This window comes from Chionomys nivalis, chromosome 7 (genome assembly GCF_950005125.1).
Source record: "Chionomys nivalis chromosome 7, mChiNiv1.1, whole genome shotgun sequence".
Taxonomy (NCBI): Eukaryota; Metazoa; Chordata; class Mammalia; order Rodentia; family Cricetidae; genus Chionomys; species Chionomys nivalis.
The window spans coordinates 85,616,627-85,635,065 of record NC_080092.1 but is presented as its reverse complement, the minus strand read 5'-3'; the positions used below and the strand labels follow the sequence as shown (position 1 = coordinate 85,635,065).

The 18,439-nt window shown below is 42.4% G+C and overlaps 1 protein-coding gene across 1 annotated transcript in view; it reads right to left on the bottom strand.

Annotated features, from left to right (window-relative positions):
- Efcab3 (EF-hand calcium binding domain 3) overlaps nt 1-18,439 on the bottom strand; it is a 42,190-nt gene that overhangs the window by 19,251 nt on the left and 4,500 nt on the right. Inside the window, exons 4-9 of the mRNA XM_057773339.1 lie at nt 18,240-18,293; nt 15,661-15,765; nt 12,870-12,923; nt 12,666-12,719; nt 3,948-4,032; nt 1,338-1,414 (exon numbers count right to left, since the gene is read on the bottom strand). Coding sequence (XP_057629322.1) covers nt 1,338-1,414; nt 3,948-4,032; nt 12,666-12,719; nt 12,870-12,923; nt 15,661-15,765; nt 18,240-18,293 — 429 coding nt within the window. The remainder of the gene's footprint in view (nt 1-1,337; nt 1,415-3,947; nt 4,033-12,665; nt 12,720-12,869; nt 12,924-15,660; nt 15,766-18,239; nt 18,294-18,439) is intronic.

Below are 18,439 nucleotides of genomic sequence, written 5' to 3'. Positions count from 1 at the left end.
CTTCTCTCTGCCCATCGGCCCTGCCATCTGAATACATTCCTCAGGCTTCCATAGCAGACACCCTCACCATCTGATCCTTCCCTAGCTTATTCGTCATTCCGCTCTCGCTAGGCTCCCTTCTTCACCTCAGAAGACCAAATCCCCTAGCACTCCGTACTTCTCTCATGCCTTGAGTCATTCAGGGCAGGGACATGTCTAATGTTCTTATGCCTGGAACACTGTTGGCTTAAATATCTGTCTTCTGTTTGGATCAATGATCTATAGACAGTGCATCAAACTTCATCATTATTTTTCTGCCTCAAAGAAATCCTGGTATTTTATTTCCATTTTAATTTAATTTGGTCCTTCGAGAACAAAACTGGCTTGTACACTATGTAGACCAGGCTGTCCTTAAACTTGTGGTCTTCTTGCCTCTAGAGGCCTCCCTAATGCTGGGATTACAGACACTTGTCACCACACTGGCCAGTCCTGGCACGTTGTATTTATACTCTTCAAGTAGCTAATATGTGACCTTGAATTTGCTGTTTACCACACTTCCAAGTTATCTGGATAAGAATATTTGATTTAGCTGAATGGTGGTGGCCCATGCCTTTGATCCCAGAATCCAGGAGGCAGAGGCAGGTGGATCTCTGTGAGTGCAAGGTCAGCCTGGTCTATAGAGTGAGTTCCAGGACGGCTAGAACAATACACAGAGAAACCCTGTCTTGAAAAACCAAAAAATAAATTAATTAAATAATATTTGACCAAGCCTGTTTCAATTCTTGAAAGATGTCAATTTGAAAGTTATCCTTCAATCTAGCAAATAGTTCATTTTTTATTTTTAGATAGGATCTTGTCAGGTAGAGTAGGCTGACTTTGAACTAAGTACCAGCTTCCCAAGTCATCTGTGTGCACCTTCACGCCTGGTTAAAATCTTATTTCTCCCCTCTACTTCCCCTTTCTTGAATGACAGGAATACAGATTCTCCTTGAAATCTCACGTGTGCATCAGAGAATGATCAGTGTGGGAGCTAGCTGGATGCAATAGCGCTTCCCTTCTATCCTAGCACTTGGGAGGCTGAGGCAGGACTGCTATGAGTTCTAGACCAGCCAAGGCTACATATTGAGCAGGCTAGTCTTAGCTATTTGAGTAAGATCCTCTGTCCTGGAACTCACTCTGTAGACCAGGCTGGCCTTAAGCTCACAGAGATCCGCCTGCCTCTGCCTCCTGAGTGCTGGGATTAAAGGTGCCACCACTGCCCTGTTCGTTGTTAGGTTCTAACATTTAGGATGATTTTATAGGCGCCACCACAGCCCTGGCTGTTGTTGGGTTCTAACATTTAGGATGATTTTCATTACCTTCCAGTTGTGAAGAGCTCAGCTTCGTATCTTTATGCTGTAAATGACTTGGAAGAGATCCTCGTAAATCTTTATCTCTGAGAAGAAACAAGAGAAACAGCAAATTTAACACAGGAGTGAAGCCTTCGAGTTTTGCTGACGCTAATGGTGACGAGCATTACTGTTTGCCCAGACTCACAGTGCTGAAGCAGACTGTCACTGGCTAATCTGTCAGAAAGGCAGGAAAGCTGGGGACAATTGCAGCCCACCCGAGCTTTCCAGCTGCTCTTACCTCTCTTAAAAACAAAACAAAGCTACTTGATTTCCCTCATTGTACAAAAAAGGCATCTGGCTTGTCCAAAGTTACACAGGTAAGAGAGATGAGATTCTGATGGCAAAGTCCAAGGCTGTAACCTTAAGCTATCAACATTGCTAGAAACTTGTTTCAAAGGTTAATTTGGAAAATAATGTGCTGGCTACCTTTGTAGAGAAACTTCTGCATCTACCATTATAACTTTAATTGCCAACATGTATGCTTATATACTGAGAGACATTAAGGAATGATAAAGCAGAGACAGGATGCTTCTGGAAAGTTTGGAACTCTGGGTAACATTTTACATTCTCAGGAAAGTAGAATCTGAAAAGGAGGGAAAATACTAATATTCCAAAATGCTTTGTGTAAATCTGCAATAATTTATGAATACACACACACCTAGGTTTGCTTATACTATGACAAGTGAAATGTAATTATTTTTAATTAAGTATAATTTAATAGCAAATTAAATAATCATAAACTTTTTGAGAAAGGAGCCCATGTAGCCTAGGAGGATCTCAAACTCACTGTGTTGCCAAGGATGCCTTTGAACTCTTGATTCTCCTGCCTCCATCTTTTGCCATACTGGGATGATAGGCTTGTGCCGTTACATCTAGCTCCTATAAATTTACTTTAGAATAATTTTAGAATTCACCTGCCTCTGCCTCCTGAGTGCTAGGAATAAAGGCATGCGCCACCACCGCCCAGCTAACAAAGGTTTTAAGAATATGGAATCTCTTACTTTTGTGGTTTTATTTTTTTTTAAATACTGACAAAGATTTATTCTACAAATCTCTTATATATGAGTGTCTTGCTTGCCTGCAGGTGTGTGTGTGCACCATATGCATGCTTGGTACCCAGAGAGGCCAGAAGGGGCATCAAGCCTCCATGTGGCTGCTGGGATTGAACCCAGGTCCTCAGGAAGAGCAGCCAGTGCTCTTAACTTAGCCATCTCTCCAGCCCCAGTTCTTGTGGTTTACTTTTCTAACTTCCAGGGCACTAGATCTCACTGATGTCAGAGTAGCCTGGGATAGAAGGATGTGATGGGGTCTTCAGATGTCCTGTTCTCAACTTTTAGGCATGAAATTGTACCTAACTTGTATTTTCCCAGCCTTTACTAACATGATTTCTTCCTTTTGTGTTCCCTGTTTATCTACTAAGGTCTGCTCCCATCCTGGTTACTACGTATGTGTTGCATTTCCAAAGAAAAACAGCTTATTTTTGTATGAAGTAAAAGATGTAAGCAGACACAGAAACATGATGTCCTCAAAACCCCAAGTAAAGCAGAAGGCAAGGGAGACAAAGGCTTTTGTTAATTACAAGTAAAAATTACCCGTGGACCCAGGTGGTAGTGTCACACGGCTTTAATCCCGGCACTCAGGAGGCAGATGCAGGCAGATCTCTGTGAGTTCAAGACCAGCCTGGTCTACAGAGAAACCTTGTCTTGAAAACGAGGAAGAAAAATGGGGGGAAAAAAAAAAGAAAAAGAAAAAAACCCCAAAGGAACCATTTCAAATAGTCTATTTTATAATGTTTCAAAGGAGCATGGTAACTTCATATTTGAAACAAACCCACCCCTGCCTCTTACCTAGTGTGGGGATTACCATGGCCTGTGGTCTTAGTGAAGACAGGGGTTTGACTGCTATGAGGTTGCTTTCCTACTTCTTTCTTTAAAAATGTCAGAAGTATATTGCTTTAGCAGTGGTAAAGCCGAGAACACCCTCCAAGTGGCCAAGAGTCAGAGGGGTGTTCCACCTTCTGCTGCGTGACAGAGTGTATCTTGGGTTCTCACTTTCAGCCATCAGGGGCTGTTTGCTAGACTCTGTTGGCAGCTGACTGAGAAAAAGCATTGCTACTGGCAGGAGAATCTCCCTCGTATCCTAGTGGGGCTGTGCATGGCTAATTCACTGGACTTCCTTTGGGAGAACAGGAAGGAGAATTCTGCTTTTCTAGACAAAAAGAATGTTCATTTTTTTCTTTTTATTAAAAAATCTTCCCATAAGCCAACAGAATGGTTCAGCGGGAAGGTGCTTGCTGCCAAGTCCAAGGATCTGAGTTCGATTCCTGGGACCCATGGAGTGGATGGGGAGAGCTGACTCCTGCAAGCTGCCCTCTGATCTCTGTATACATGCTGTGGTGTGTGCATGTGAGCACACATACAAAATAAATACAATAGAAACATCTCCTTAATTTAGATGTTCTAAGGAACTTCACCACAGAATACAATATTCTAATTTTTCTTAGCATAGTCTCTGTATGTGATATGTATAGTCATTACCTGAAGACTTTGCGTAATCTCCTCATATTTTATTACCTACCTTTTGTGAAAGGCGGGTGCTTTGAGGGGCTTCAGCTTCAGTGTTGATTTAATTCCTGAAACTGCCATGGGGCCAGAGACTCTTTCTGGAATTCAGAAGATACAGGAAAGGATGAATCCACAGAATATCCATCCATCCATCCATCCATCCATCCATCCATCCATCCATCCATCCATCCATCCATCCCTTTTTCCCCCTTCCTGCCTGAACCTTCCCAGCACTAGATCTGCAGGCAGGTGCCACCATCTCTATTAATACAATTGTTTCTTTGTATTCTTTCCCAGCTTTCCTGAGCAAAGCCTGGGGTTAAAAAGTCTAGGATTTTGGGGTCTGGAGAAATGGCTCAGAGGTTAAGAGCACTGACTGCTCTTCCAGAGGTCCTGATTTCAATTCCCAGCAGCCACATGGTGGCTCACAACCATCTGTAATGAGGTCTGGCGCCCTCTTCTGGCCTTCAGGCATACACACAGACAGACTATTGTATACATAATAAATAAATAAATATTTTTTTTAAAAAAAGTCTAGGATTTCAAAGCATGGCATCGTATATAAATCCAAGCTAGCATTGCATGAGAAATTGGAGGGCTGTGTGGAGAGGTCTGTGGTAAGATCTATAAGCAAAATTTGTCACAGTTCTTCCTTTCAAATAATGTCTCTTTGATCTTATATAAAAATAAACACTAGGGCTAGAGAGATGGCTCTGTGGTTAAGAGCTTTTACTGCTCTTGCCAGAGGACTCAGATTCCCTACACCCACAGGGCTGCTCACAACCATCTGTATAGTCCAGTTCCAAAGGATTCAGAACCCTCTTCTGGCCTGCACGGGCATCTGTACGTATGTATACACAAAAGTAAAAATCGTAAGTCTTAAAAAATCTAAATAAATGCTAAGCAAAATAAATCAGGCACACAAAGAGAAATATTTTCTCACTTGCACGTAGAATCCAAAATAGTCAAACCCATAGAAGCACAGAATGGTGGGAAGGAGGCGTGTAGGAAGAGGCTGGGTAAGTAGCACAGATCCTCAGTGGTGACAGATGAGTATCTTGTAAAGACCTAACGCTATCTGCCGGGCAATATTATTTTCAGGTGTCATAGACCAGGCTGGCCTTGAACTCCCAGAGATCCGCCTGTGTCTGCCTCTGCCTCCAAGTGCTGGGATTATAGGCGTGTGCCACCACCTCCTGGCGTGACTTTTGTTAACACTGCATTTGCTTAACTCAGTGAAGCTGTGATTTGTTTTTTGCCTAAAACACTTGATGGTCTAATAAAGAGATGAACGGCCAACAGCGAGGCAGGAGCAAGGACAGGCAGGACTGGCAGGCAGAGTGTAAATAGAAGGAGAATTGAGAATGAGAATGAGGAGCAATGAGAGAATAGGGAGAGGAGGACATTAGGGGTCAGCCTCCCAGCCCCCCAACCCCCAGCTAGCTGGCCACCCAGCCAGTCACGGAATAAGAAGTAAAGAGAAGTACACAGAAATAGAGAAAGATAAAAGCCCAGAGGCAAAGGTAGTCAGGACAATTAGATAAGAAAAGCTGGCTAGAAACAAGCCACGCTAAGGCAGAGCATTCATAAGTAAGAACACGCCTCCATGTGTGATTTATCTGGGAGCTGTGTGGCTGGCTTTCCAAAAAGCTCAAAGAGCAAAAACAACCCCAACAGATAACACCGTGACTAGGTAGAACCAGTTTACAGAGTTTCGAAATTTGCCTGGGTGCTTCTGCTCCATAATAACTATGGTGACTCGTATGTTCGTTTGATTGAAGAAATTATTTTACATTGTATACACATAACAAATCATCAAATTATATACCTTAACTAATTAAAAAATAGTATATGATACAAAGCACGTAGAAATATATAGGAAAAATTAAGGACAAAATTTAATCTGAAATATTTCCTGCCACAACTGGCAAAGAAGAAAGCGTTAAAGCCTTCCTGCTTATTTCAGTCTTAGAGCACCTACCACGCAGTGAATACATTTTCTGAGGCTTTCCTTCTACGACCCACATCCCTGTCCACTGCTTTCTTATAAGAGCAGAGACGAAAGCCTCTTGCACAGACTCTTTGGGTACTATGGCTCTCCTAGTCCTCCCTTTCTTCTGCATCGCTGGCGAAAAGGCCTGTAGACCAGGGGCTGGGAGGCAGTCGTCCCCTTTGGGTTTTTATCACTCCAGTTAGCTTTCCCAACTCTAGTGTATATCAGGAAGCTCGCTGACAAGCAGACAGGGCTGCTTGCTAGCTTGGGAATGATGAATCAGCAAGTACTGTTAAATCAGGAAAAAAAGTCTCAGAATGTTTGGTTAGAATTTCTTCCTCCCAGGTCACTGCCTCAGAACCCAGAGGGCAGCTGTTTCTAAACAACTCCATTCCACCGTGTTCAGGATCTAGAACCTACCAGGAAGCTGGGAGCCTCAGAGACGCTCAACAATTTAGGCTCTTGAAAGGTGCTGGGAAATTGTCCCCACGGCGCAAAATAATCATTACTTAAAAATACTTCCAATCTCTTATATAGTTGACAGATATATTTTTTTAAAGAACTCAGCCTAGAATCAGACAAAATCTGACGTTTACCTACTTTTGAGCTGTGCTACTAACCAACCATTAGCAACCAACAACCATCTAAGCCTTCAGATCAAGAATCCAATAAAGGGTTTGTTCCCTCATACAGCTGTGACCTCATTCACTGCTCAGGCCTGGGATCAGGGGGAAGATGGCCTGGGGGCTCCTCCCAGGGTTAGAGCAAATGTGTGCTCAGTGGGGTTCACTCGGTACCCCAGTGGCACATGAGGAAACGAATTACAAAATTATAGCAATTTAAGCCTGTTGAGACCTTAGAGAAGAGGATTTTTTTGGCCTCAAATTATATGGTATATTTTCTTTAGTGTTGAAACTTACTTAAGAAAAGTATTTTACCCAGGTCCCTTGATTGAAGAGTAATTAAAAATAATTTCATTTTTTTTAAGTTTAGAAAGGGAGGAAAAATTCTCATGCTTATAATTTTAAATTTAATTATTTAGACCTATGTGTATATGTATGTGTCTATGCATATGAGTCCTGGTATCCACAGAGGCCAGAGGTATGGGGTTATCTGGAGCTGGAGTTACAGGCAGTTGAGAACCATCTGATGTGGATGTTGGGACTTGAACTTGGGTTCTCTGCAAGAGCACTGAATGCTCTTAACTGCTGAGCCATCTCTCCAGCCCACTTGCATTTTTTAACAGTGGGAAAAGCGAGCTAAACAGAGCAATTAACATGGCCGGGCATGGTGTGCGCCTGTGGTCTTAGTACTTGGAGGGTGAGGCAGCAGGACTGTAAGTTTCAGACTCTGTTTGAGAAAATAGAAGGAAAACCAATCGACAGTTCGGCAGGAATCATAATATCCATGTTCTGGCTTTTCTCATAGCCTTAGACCCTCAAAGTCAGTGGTGGCACAAGCCTTTAATTCCAGCACTTGGGAGGCGGAGTCAGGAAGATCTCTGTTAGTTCAAAGCCTGTCTGGTTTACCTAGAAAGTTCGAGCACAGCCAGGGCTACAAAGTAAGACCTCCTCTCCAAAAACCAAAACCAAACCAAACCCCGCCCCCCCAAAACAAGCCAACAACAACAAGCACTCCAGCACAGGACCAGGAGGACCTGCAATCCACTGTGGATAAACACAGGGCAGACTGCTCCAAAGGTTTCAGGTTTACTCAGCGGCAGTGAGTCTAGTTCCCTGTTCTAGTTCTGAATGCTTCAGTATGAGGATAACAGCTTCACCAAGTTTCTCAAACTTGTCTCCTATTCTGGTCAGGAACACAGAGAAAGAGAAGGAAGGTTTAATTTCTAAATTATATATATATATATATATATATATATATATATATATATATATTAGCTTCCTATTTTAAAATGGGGGGATAATGTCAGTTCCTATTAGGTGGAGCTGGCGAGAAGTAAAACTTTGGTTTCTATTTATCTATTTATTTATTTTGAGACAGGGTTTTTCTGTAGCTTTGGAGCCTGTCCTGGAACTTGCTCTATAGACCAGGTTGGCTTTGAACTCACAGAGATCCGCCTGCCTCTGCCTTTCAAGTGCTGGGATTAAAGGCATACACCATCATTGCCTGGCCTGGTTTCTTTTAAAAGATTTATTTTATTAATTTTTAAGATTTATTTTTACTACTTTATGTGAATGAGTGTTTTGTCTGCATGTATATCTGTGTACTACATATGATGTGGGTTTTCCTCTCTGCATGCTATGGATATGTTTTATTACCATTGGCTAATAAAGAAGCTGCTTCAGCCTATGCCATGGCAGAATATAGCCAGGCTGGAAGAGATATATAGAGAGAGTAGGTGGAGTCAAGGAGATGCCATGTAGCTGCTGAAGGAGAAGGACACGCTGGATCCTTACCAGTAGGCCACAGCCTCGTGGTAATACACAGATTAATAGAAATGGGTTAATTTAAGATGTAAGAGTTAGTTAATAATAAGCCTGAGCTAATAGGCTGAGCAGTGTTGTAATTAATAAAGTTTCTGTGTCTGGGTGGCTGGGAAATGCATGAGCAGTCTCCAGTTACACACATACTTGATATCTAAGAAGGTGGTGAGCCTCCATGTGGGTGCTGGGAATTGAACCTGGGTCCTTTGCAACAAATGAGTGCTCCTAACAGAGTCAACTCTCCATCCCCTTTTTTATTATTTTGAAAATAACTTAAGAAATTATTTTATGTGTCTAGGTGTTTTGCCTGCCTGTGTGTCTGTATACATGTGTGTGTGCTTAGTGCTCAGAGAGGCCAGAAGGGGGCACCGGACTCCCTGGAACTGGATTTATAGATGGCTGTGGGCCACCATGTGGGTTCTGGGAATCAGACAGTACCTTCCAGAAGAACAGCGTGAGCTTTTATCCGCTGAGCCATCACCCCAGCCCTAAACTGTGGTTTGTTTTTTTTTTTTTTTCAGAGAGAGAACCTCATTATGTTTTCCTAGGCTGGCTTCAAATTCCTGAGCTCAAATTTCTCCTGCCCCAGCCTCACAAGTGCGTAGGACTGCAGGTGTGGGCCAATGCCTAATAGAAGTAAAAGCTCCTGATTGTTATTTATCAATAGTGGTAAGATCTGTATTGTATAGAAGCAACTCCCTCACTTCTATTTTTGTGTGTGCTGGGGACCAACACCAGGGTCTCCTGTAGGCTGGCAAGTGCTCTATCACAGAGCCACGCCCCTGCTCCAGATCAACAGTTCTTAAGTATATGGTTCAGTGCTGTTAACTATACCAGCTACTGAATGTTTTCATCTTACACAGCCAACACTGTGTTTATTACATAACAGCTCTCTCTCCCCTCCTTCCAACTCCTCATGACCACCCTACATTCTACATCTGTGAACCTGACCACTCTAGACATCTCCTATATGTAGAATAATATAGTAGTGTGTGTGTGTGTGTGTGTGTGTGTGTGAGTGATTGGCTTATTTCATTCATAATATTCTTGAGGTTCATCTGTGTCGTGGTGTGGCTTGCCATTTCCTTCTTCTAAGAAGCTGAATGGTAACCCCTGTGAGCACCACAGTTCGTTTCCCCCATTCATCCACTGATGGCCACTTGCACTGCCTTCCCTTCTGACTGCTATGGATGCATGGACCACCACCCACTCCTCATGTATCAACTTTTACTCACCGATTTTTAATAGGGTCCTATCTAAATTTAACCCTGGCTGCCCTGGAACTTACTCTGTAGACCAGGCTGACCTCAAAGAGAGCTTTGCCTGTCTCTGCCTCCCAAGTGCTTGATTTATTCTTGAAAAATGATCAAAAAACATGCCAGGGGGCTGGAAAGATGGCTCAGTGGTTAAGAGCGCTGGCTGCTCTCCCAGATGATCCAGGTTTGATTCCCAGCACCCACATGCTGACTTACAATCATCTGTAACTCCAGTCCTACGGGAGATCTGACACCCTCTTCTGGCCTCTGGGAGCACTGCACACTCGTGGTGCACATGCAGGAAAACATCTTTACACACGAAATAGTTCTTTAAAACAAAGAAAATGTTTCTAGCATCAATTTTATAGCAAATTATAATATTAAATAATGTAGCCTATGTTCTCCAACCTACTAAGTATTGTGATTTTTGATTTTTTTTTTATTTTTCAGAGTATAATATAATCACATCATTTCCCCTCCTTGTTCTCTTTCAAATTCATGACCTCCTTTTCCATCCACTACTGTTATATGCATACATGCATATGTGATTATAATACTTTTCTTTTGGTAATATTTGAGCATGTATACTTCAATTAGTTCAACAAAGGTAACAATCCAGCTGCCCAATTTCTCAATTATCTCACCAGTTTAGTGAGGGCCTCATTCTCTTTATTCTATCTGCATCTTCATCACGTTATCATTTAAAAAGCTTTAAAATTTTGTTACGTTTGTTGTGTGTGTATATGTGCTTGCATGTGCCACAGCGGGTATGTGGAAGGTAGAGGACAAACTTCATTTTGTTTGTTTAATTTAATTTTAAGTAGATGAGTGTTTTGACTGCATGTATGTCTGCGCACCACATGGAGGCCCTTGGAGGCCAGAAGAGGCTTCAGAGCCCCTACACTGGAGTTACAAACAGTTGTGCCATGAGGGTGCTGGGAGTGAACCCGGCCCTGCGGAAGAGCAGCCAGTGCTCTTAACTGCTGAGCCATTGCTCCAGCACGTGGGTTCTGGGGATAGACACAGGCTTGGTGGCAAGTGCCTTTACCCACTTGTTGAAAAGAGCTGCAGGCCGCTTCCTGCCACCCAGCTCCTGGCCGCCTGGCTAGCTTATGCCCCAAAATAACAACACACAAACTGTATTCTTTTAAACACTGCTTGGCCCATTAGCTCTAGCCCTTACTGGCTAATTCTCATATCCCGATCAACCCATATCTAATAATCTGTGTAGCACCAGTCTTATCGGGAAAGATTCAGCATGTCTGACCCGGCAGCTTGCTTCATCGCGTCTGCCCTGGGGAGCAGCTGCATGGCGTCTCAGCTCACTTCCCTTCTTCCCAGAATTCTGTTCTGTTTACTCCACCCACCTATGTTCTAACCTATCAGGCCAAGCAGTTTCTTTATTAATTAACCAGTGACCTTCCTCCATCACCCATTGAACCATCTTGCTGCTCGTCTTTCTTTCTTTCTTTCTTTCTTTCTTTCTTTCTTTCTTTCTTTCTTCCTTCCTTCCTTCCTTCCTTCCTTCCTTCCTTCCTTCCTTTTCTTTCTCTTTTTTTTCTCTCACGATAGGGTTTTCTCTGTGTAGCCCTGGCCATCCTGGAACTCATTTTGTAGACCAGGTTAGCCTTTAACTTAGAGCTCCTCCTGCTGCTGTGTCTTGAGTGCTGGGGTGCTACCCTGACCGGCTTTCTTCTTTTTATTGAAGGCATCTACATTAGAGGGTGTAAAGTTATAATTCATTGTTGTTTTGTGTTTCCTCAGTAAATAAGAATGTTTAACATCTTTCCACCTGTTTCTTTGTCATTTTAATATAATCTTTGAAGCAAGGTCTATTCATATACTTTGGCCATTCAAAAACACTGGGTACAGCAGTCTCATCTTTAGGATATATATTTAAAGATCCACAGTGGATGCCTAAAACTATGAAGGATACTGAACCTTATACAGTATCTTTTTTTCTACGCATACATGGCAATGGCAACATACTACTTTGTAAAATAAGCACAGTAAGAGGTTAACATGAGGAGCTAATGTTTTCTTGCCCTGAGATGGATGAAGTCTTTCATCTTCTCATTTGCCTGAAGTACTTTCTGGTTTCTCTTGGCAAAGCCGGATGGTCCCCGTCACTATTCTTGTGTTTTGGAGTCATTATTAAGAAAATTGAAGACTACACAAGATGGTTTATTAGCAACTAATGGGGTGATGTGTATAAAGTCCGTATTCTGGACAAAGGGTTGGTTCTTGTCCTTAGCACGGTGGGGGCAGGGGCAGCGCTAAATGTTATCACATTACTAAGAACAGCATACAGTTTAAACTGTATGAACTGTTTGTTTCTGGAACTTTCCATTGAATGTATTTGGCCAGCAGGTGACTGTAAGCAGAACGAGAGAAACTCTCTACCAGAGAGAATGACTGTATCTGCTTGTCCTGCTTGCAAACTGGGAAGTGAACCTAGGGTCTCACACCTGCCAGACAAGAGCTCTACCACTAAGCTATAGTTCAAGCCCTATATTTACACTTTCCATTATTGAATTGTAAGGTTTCTTTATAGATTTTAGATATCCAACCCTTATTAGTATGTCATTTACAAATATTTTCTCTTATTCTGGACCCTTCTTTTCCACCTTAATAGTGTCCTCTCGCCCTTACCAGTTAAAACTAGAATTTGGAAGCCAAAAGAGAACAAAAAGATCATTATCTAAATTCACCTTTTTTGCTGTACTGGTACGGACACAAAAGCCCAACAAACAACTGAATTGCTTCCCTTAAGACTAGAGTCAGAACCAGCTACATTATAAACTATACCGTGATACTGAAGAAGTCATAATATAATTAAAATATCACTGAATACATGAGAAAACAATTTGAGATGTCTGATTCGCAGTGTGATCACAGTGTAATATGGACTACCGCGGCCAAATGAACTTAGAGAAATAGTTGGAAGGATAACGCAGAGGCATCTTACTGACTAGCGGATGGAAACAAGCTGACAAGACAGGAATGGAAAATCCGGCAGAGCTAAAGCTGTAACCTACCGTTCATGCTGCTGGTGGTTCTTAACAGCTTGTGCAGATTCATCATTCCTTTGGCTGGAAGACAAGGTTAAAAGTCAACGCTATGTACAGCCCTGAAGGTGACTAGCAGAGGGGAACTTTTACAACCAAGAAAACACATATGAAAATTAATATATGCCATCAAATTATCAATTTCAAATTGCACTTAAGTAAGTTTTCACTCACGTTTAAACTTCCTCAGGCCCTCCATTATGGATCGGATGGTAACCTTCCCGTTTCCTGTAAAACATTTGATTCAGACACAGAGGCAGCCACATCAAAACTTAGTAAGGTTAATCAAAATTTGTGAAATTATTTAAAACAACCTATTACATGATTTCCTGTCACCTCAAGCGCCCCTGGCTTCCCACAGAAAGTACTAGGCTGAACTTGTATGCATTTGCTTTGGAATCTGGGTTAGCCTTTCTCTCAGCTGAGGCTGGTGAGACGGATAATGACTTCTGCAGGAGACACGCAGTTCTCCTTCCTCAGTGCCACGCCTCTTTCACAGTCGAAGGAATGGGGTTCAAAATTACAGGTCATAAGTGGGGAAGCAGCACTGTCCACAGAGTCTGGCCTCAAATCTACAAGTATCTTTTCCCAACAGATGATAATAGATATATATTTAATTTTTATAACATTTGTGTGTGTGCACATGCACGCATTCATGCATGCCCATATGCATGCATGAGTACCATAGCATGCACATGGATATCAGAGGACAACTTGTAGGAGCTGGTTCTCTCCTTCCACCATGTGTGTTCTGGGGATCAAACTCAGGTTGTCAGGCTTGGCAGCAAGCGCCCTTATGGCGGAGCCATCTCACTGGAAAGCATAGATATAGATATAATATGTATATAATATATATATGTTACCTATGAGATAGGTAAAAGTGTAGACATAAAGAAAAATACGTTGGCATATGCTCAAATGTTACAATAAGGAGGGAAGGACCTGCTCTTTGTTCTGACAAGTCTTTTTAAAAAGACCAGGTTGGCCTCGAACTCACAGAGATCTGCTTCCCGAGGGCTGGGATTAAAGGTGTGCGCCACCACCACCCAACCTTTACCAGCATATATTAGCATATATTAGCTACATATGTTAAAACCCGACAGTGGGTTCCATCATATCATCGTCTTCCATGTATGGCTCTAGTCACCCCTTATAATCTTTTCTCCCCATCTAACTTCTGCTAATTCTTTCCTTTCCCCAATTAGCTCTTCAACCTCCACATCTTATTCATTTTTAGTGACCTGGAAGTCTTTTTTGAGAACCATCACAAATGTGCTTTGCAATAGTGAGGATACAGTCTGTCTCTGACTGGAAAGGTGCCCTGCAACTTGGTAAGCCAGTCTTTCCCCTAGAAAACTTCAATCTTGGCCATATGTTCTTCTGCATATATTTATCACATTATATATCACATTATTTTATGTGCTTCCTCCTCTACTGGACCCAAAGCTCTTTGAGGACAAGTCTGTGATTCATTCCTTTTTGTGTTCTGAGCATTTGACATTGGACTTTTTCTTTTAAGAACTTTAAAATCTGTTGGGAGATGCCAGAAGTGTATATAAAGTATAAAAAGGGATATATTCTGTCTCTAACAGAATCCTATCAGAATTTAGAGAGGAAACAGTGCTGTTTGATTGAGGGGTGAATGGTGAACTAGGAATCAGAGAACACAAAAGGGAGCATGGGTCAGTCAAGCAGGATTTTGGGAGTGCATTGTGGGTGGGGATGGAGTAGAGGGGAAACATTCCAGACAAAGTGGTGGTTAAGCTAAAGGACAAAAGCAGGAACAAAGCGGCTTTAGAGAATCATGGCTCAGTGGTTTGCAGTATAACAGGATGGAAGCTTGAAGGAGAAGGCTGAGGAGCACACGTCGGCTTTGCTGTAGCTTTATATAAATATAAATAAATATATATAGTCATTTTGTTTTTCGGAGACAGGGTTTTCTCTGTGTAGCCCTGGGTGTCCTGGAGCTCATTCTGTAGTCAGGCTAGCCTTGAACTCACAGAAATCCACCTGCTTCTGCTTCCTGAGTACTAGGATTAAAGATGCACACCACCACACCTGGCTTTTATTTGTTTATTTTGATGGTGCTAGAATTCGAACCCAGGGCCTTACGCATGACACTAGGCAAGTGCCCCATCACTGGCCTGCGTCTCAGAAAGTAAATCATTAACCAGCCCAAGCCCGGCTTCTCCAGAGCCTCACTCATATTTTTGTACTTCCCTTTTGGGTCAGAATTGTGCCCCCCCCCCCGGACTTATTGGTTTTACTTGGGGATTTCAAAAGGAAAGCACAGGCATAGTCTCTTCTCTTTCCTTTTTAGATCTTCGGCAGTCAAGATGTGGCCCATGGACAAGGAACACTGGTGCCACATTGGAGCTTGTTAGACATGCAAGGCTTCACCCTAGACCTGAAACCAAGCCTGCATTTCAACAAGATGTGCTGGCTGGTTTCATGTCAACTTGACACGCAAGCTAGAGTTATCTGAAAAGAGGGAATCTTAATTGAGAAAATGCCTCCATAAGATCTGGCTGTAGGGCATTTTCTTAATTAGTGGATGATGAGGGAGGGCCCGGACCACTGGGTGATGCCATCCCTGGGCTTCTGGTCCTGCTATAAGAAAGCAGACTGAGCAATCACAGGAGCAAGCCAGTAAGCAGCATGCCTCCATGGCTGCTGTATCAGTTCCTGCCTCCAGGTTCCCACCCTGTTTGAGCTCCTGTTCTGACTTCCTTCAACGATGAACAGTGATGTGGAAGTGTGAGCTGAATAAACCACTTCCTCCCAACTTGCCTTGCGGTCATGGTGTTTTGTCACAGCAGGAGCAATCCTAACTAAGACAGAAGGTCGTTCACACACACGCTCAAGTGCTTTAGGTGATACAGAAAAGATCATTTCTGAGGCCCATCTATACTGGCCGCGAACAGGCACTTTCAAGGAGACACCACCTCCCAGGCAGAAACCTCACCGTCAAATTCCAGGTAAGGCATCAGGTCCTTCATCTCGTCCTCGGTGAGCTCAATCCCCTCGTTTGCCAGGAACTTTTCCAAGTTCTGGCTGTCAATGGTTTCTCCTTAGGAAGGAGGAGAGATGGGGTGCAGTTATAGAAACAATTCTTACAGAGGATGGTAAGTGCTGTCCGTGGAATGTTGCCCTGCACACCTGGAGTGACAAGGAGCACTGGGAAATCCTGCATCTATAGTTCTGCTTTGCAGGAGGAGACGAAGGACAGACTCCAGGACTGGAAACCCCGAGGGCTGTGCAGAACCTGCACCAGACCAGCTATAAGCAAGGCTTTAGTAACATTTCCTTTCTCTTCTGCCTCACTTCAATATGGCTTTCTCTATACACCAGCCTCCCTTCTTCTTGACAAGGCCTCCCTGTGTTGCTCATGCTGCCTATGTTGCCCAGGCTGGCGTCAAACATGCAGTCTTCCTGCAGTTTCCTAAGTGGATTGGGACTAGCGGTATATATCGTTGTACCTGGGAATACACACCAGTGGAAACTTAAATTTTTATTTAGTAAGTATATTTGCCCGTGATTTACTTCTTTGGTTGCTATGCATTCCAACAACTCATCTCATTTCAGCAGAAGGAATAAAGCTTTTCTTATCAACTGTAAGAGATTTCATTACACTAAAGGCTATTATAAAGGGGTGGGAGGGGCAAAAATCCCATTACCCTACGAGAAAACATTTCTCAGTTTTTCTTTCTAGTCTTTGATAATGACTATTTATTTGATGTGAAAATCTAATGTAAATATAATTTTGTACTTTATCTTACTATGAAGACCAGGCTGATTTCAAATTTGTGATTCTCCTGCCTCAGTTTCCTGAGTGCTGAAATTATAGATGTGTGTCACCATGCTTGGCTTGTGTTTGCTTTTTCAACCTAAAATAATTTCCTTATAAATACTTTTTAAGGTACTGTTGTAATCTGCTGGCCTGGTCTTTCACCTTGGTATCCTGTCCCTTTAAGAGACAAGCCCCATTCCCAACTCCCCCTTCCACAGCCCTACCTCCTCTCAGGTTCTCTCTCTCTCTCTCTCTCTCTCTCTCTCTCTCTCTCTCTCTCTCTCTCTCTCTCTCCCTCCTGTGTACCTTGTCCCACTCCCAACTCCCCCTTCCACATCCTCTCCGGTCCCCTCCCCATTTCTATTTCTCTCCCCTTCTTCTGGAGAGGCAGCTTCTGCCCCTCTCTGTTCTCCCTCCCTCCTCTTCCCACCTTCTCCCCCTCCTTTCCTTCTCCATAATCCACTAAATAAACTCTATACCCAAACTCTCTGCATAGCTATCCTAGTTAAGGATGCTGGGGACCTTTTAAAGCATGTATTGGCTGTTTGCATTTCCTTTTTGAGAACTGTTTATTCAATGTATTATTTATTAACTGGGTAAATTGTATTTTAGGTGTTTATTTACTGTTTTGGTTATTTGAGCGGGGTTTCTCTGTGTGGCTCTGGTTGTCCTGGAACTCGCTCTGAAGACCAGGCTGGCCTTGAACTCAGAGATCCACCTGCCTTGGCCTCCCCTGTGCTGGGGCCAAAGGCATGCATCACCATACCTAGCTTATGTGTTTGTTTTTTTGCAGTTCTTTATATATCTTGAAAAGTATGGACTACTTCATGAATTTGTGTATCATCATTGTGTAGAGACCACACTAACCTGTGTAGTCTTCCAGTTTTAGTATAAATGCAGTAAAGAGAGTACTCTATATAATCTTTATAGTTAGTGTTTTAATTCATGCTATCCCACTTAACTAATGTATTTTTTTCTTTTTTTTAGAAAAAGTCTTGATGAAGCTCAGGCTGATCTCAAGTTTGTAGTTCTCTTACTACATAATGGTTTGTATAGTGCTTCTCTTATATACACTTAGATATTTCTAACTTATTATAGTTCCCTTACTACATGAGAACAAAAATCTTGAAATAGGATTTTAAATTTTATCCAGTAAAGTACTCCTGTAGGATGCTTTTCTAGGAGGGGGTTCTCTGGGGTAAAGGGTGTGACTGGTTCTTTGTGTTTCGATATCTGAGCTTGCTAGTCTTATGTCAACATGACACACAACTAGATTTATCTGAAGGAAGGGAATATAAATTGAGAAAATACCTACATAAGATCCAGCTGCAAGGCATTTTTTAAATTAGTAATTGATAGGGGGTGGGGCTGGCCCATTGTGGGTGGTGCCATCCCTGGGCTCGTGAGCAAGTTATGAGGAGCAAGCCAGTAAGCAGCACCCCTCCATAGCCTCTGCATCAGTTCCTGCCTCCAGGTTCCTGCTCTGATTTCCTTTGATGATGAACATCTGATTCTACATTGGGAATTTTCAGTGAAAATTTCACACAATACTGTAAGTATCGTATAAATACATGTTATGGTTTACCTGAATTCAGTGAATCCACAGAAGTGAAAAGATGCCATATAAAAGACTGTAAACTTACCAGGCAGTGGTGCAGCAACCTTTGTGAATGGGAAAGATACTTGCCCAGCATTAATTGCTAAGTACTTAACATGTTATTTATAAGTGTTTTCTATCATGGCTTGACACTTACCCTTGATGTAACTGATGACATTGATCAGTTCATTTAGATCCACCGTTCTGTTACCTGTAAATTAGGGAAGATGATTCCATGTTTCTAATATTCATAAAAGTTACACTCCATTACCTTCTGAAATTATGAAGAACCTAAGAATTCAGTGACTTTTTTTTCTAGTTTTCTTTAGAATTTTATGGATTTATCCAAGATAGTGC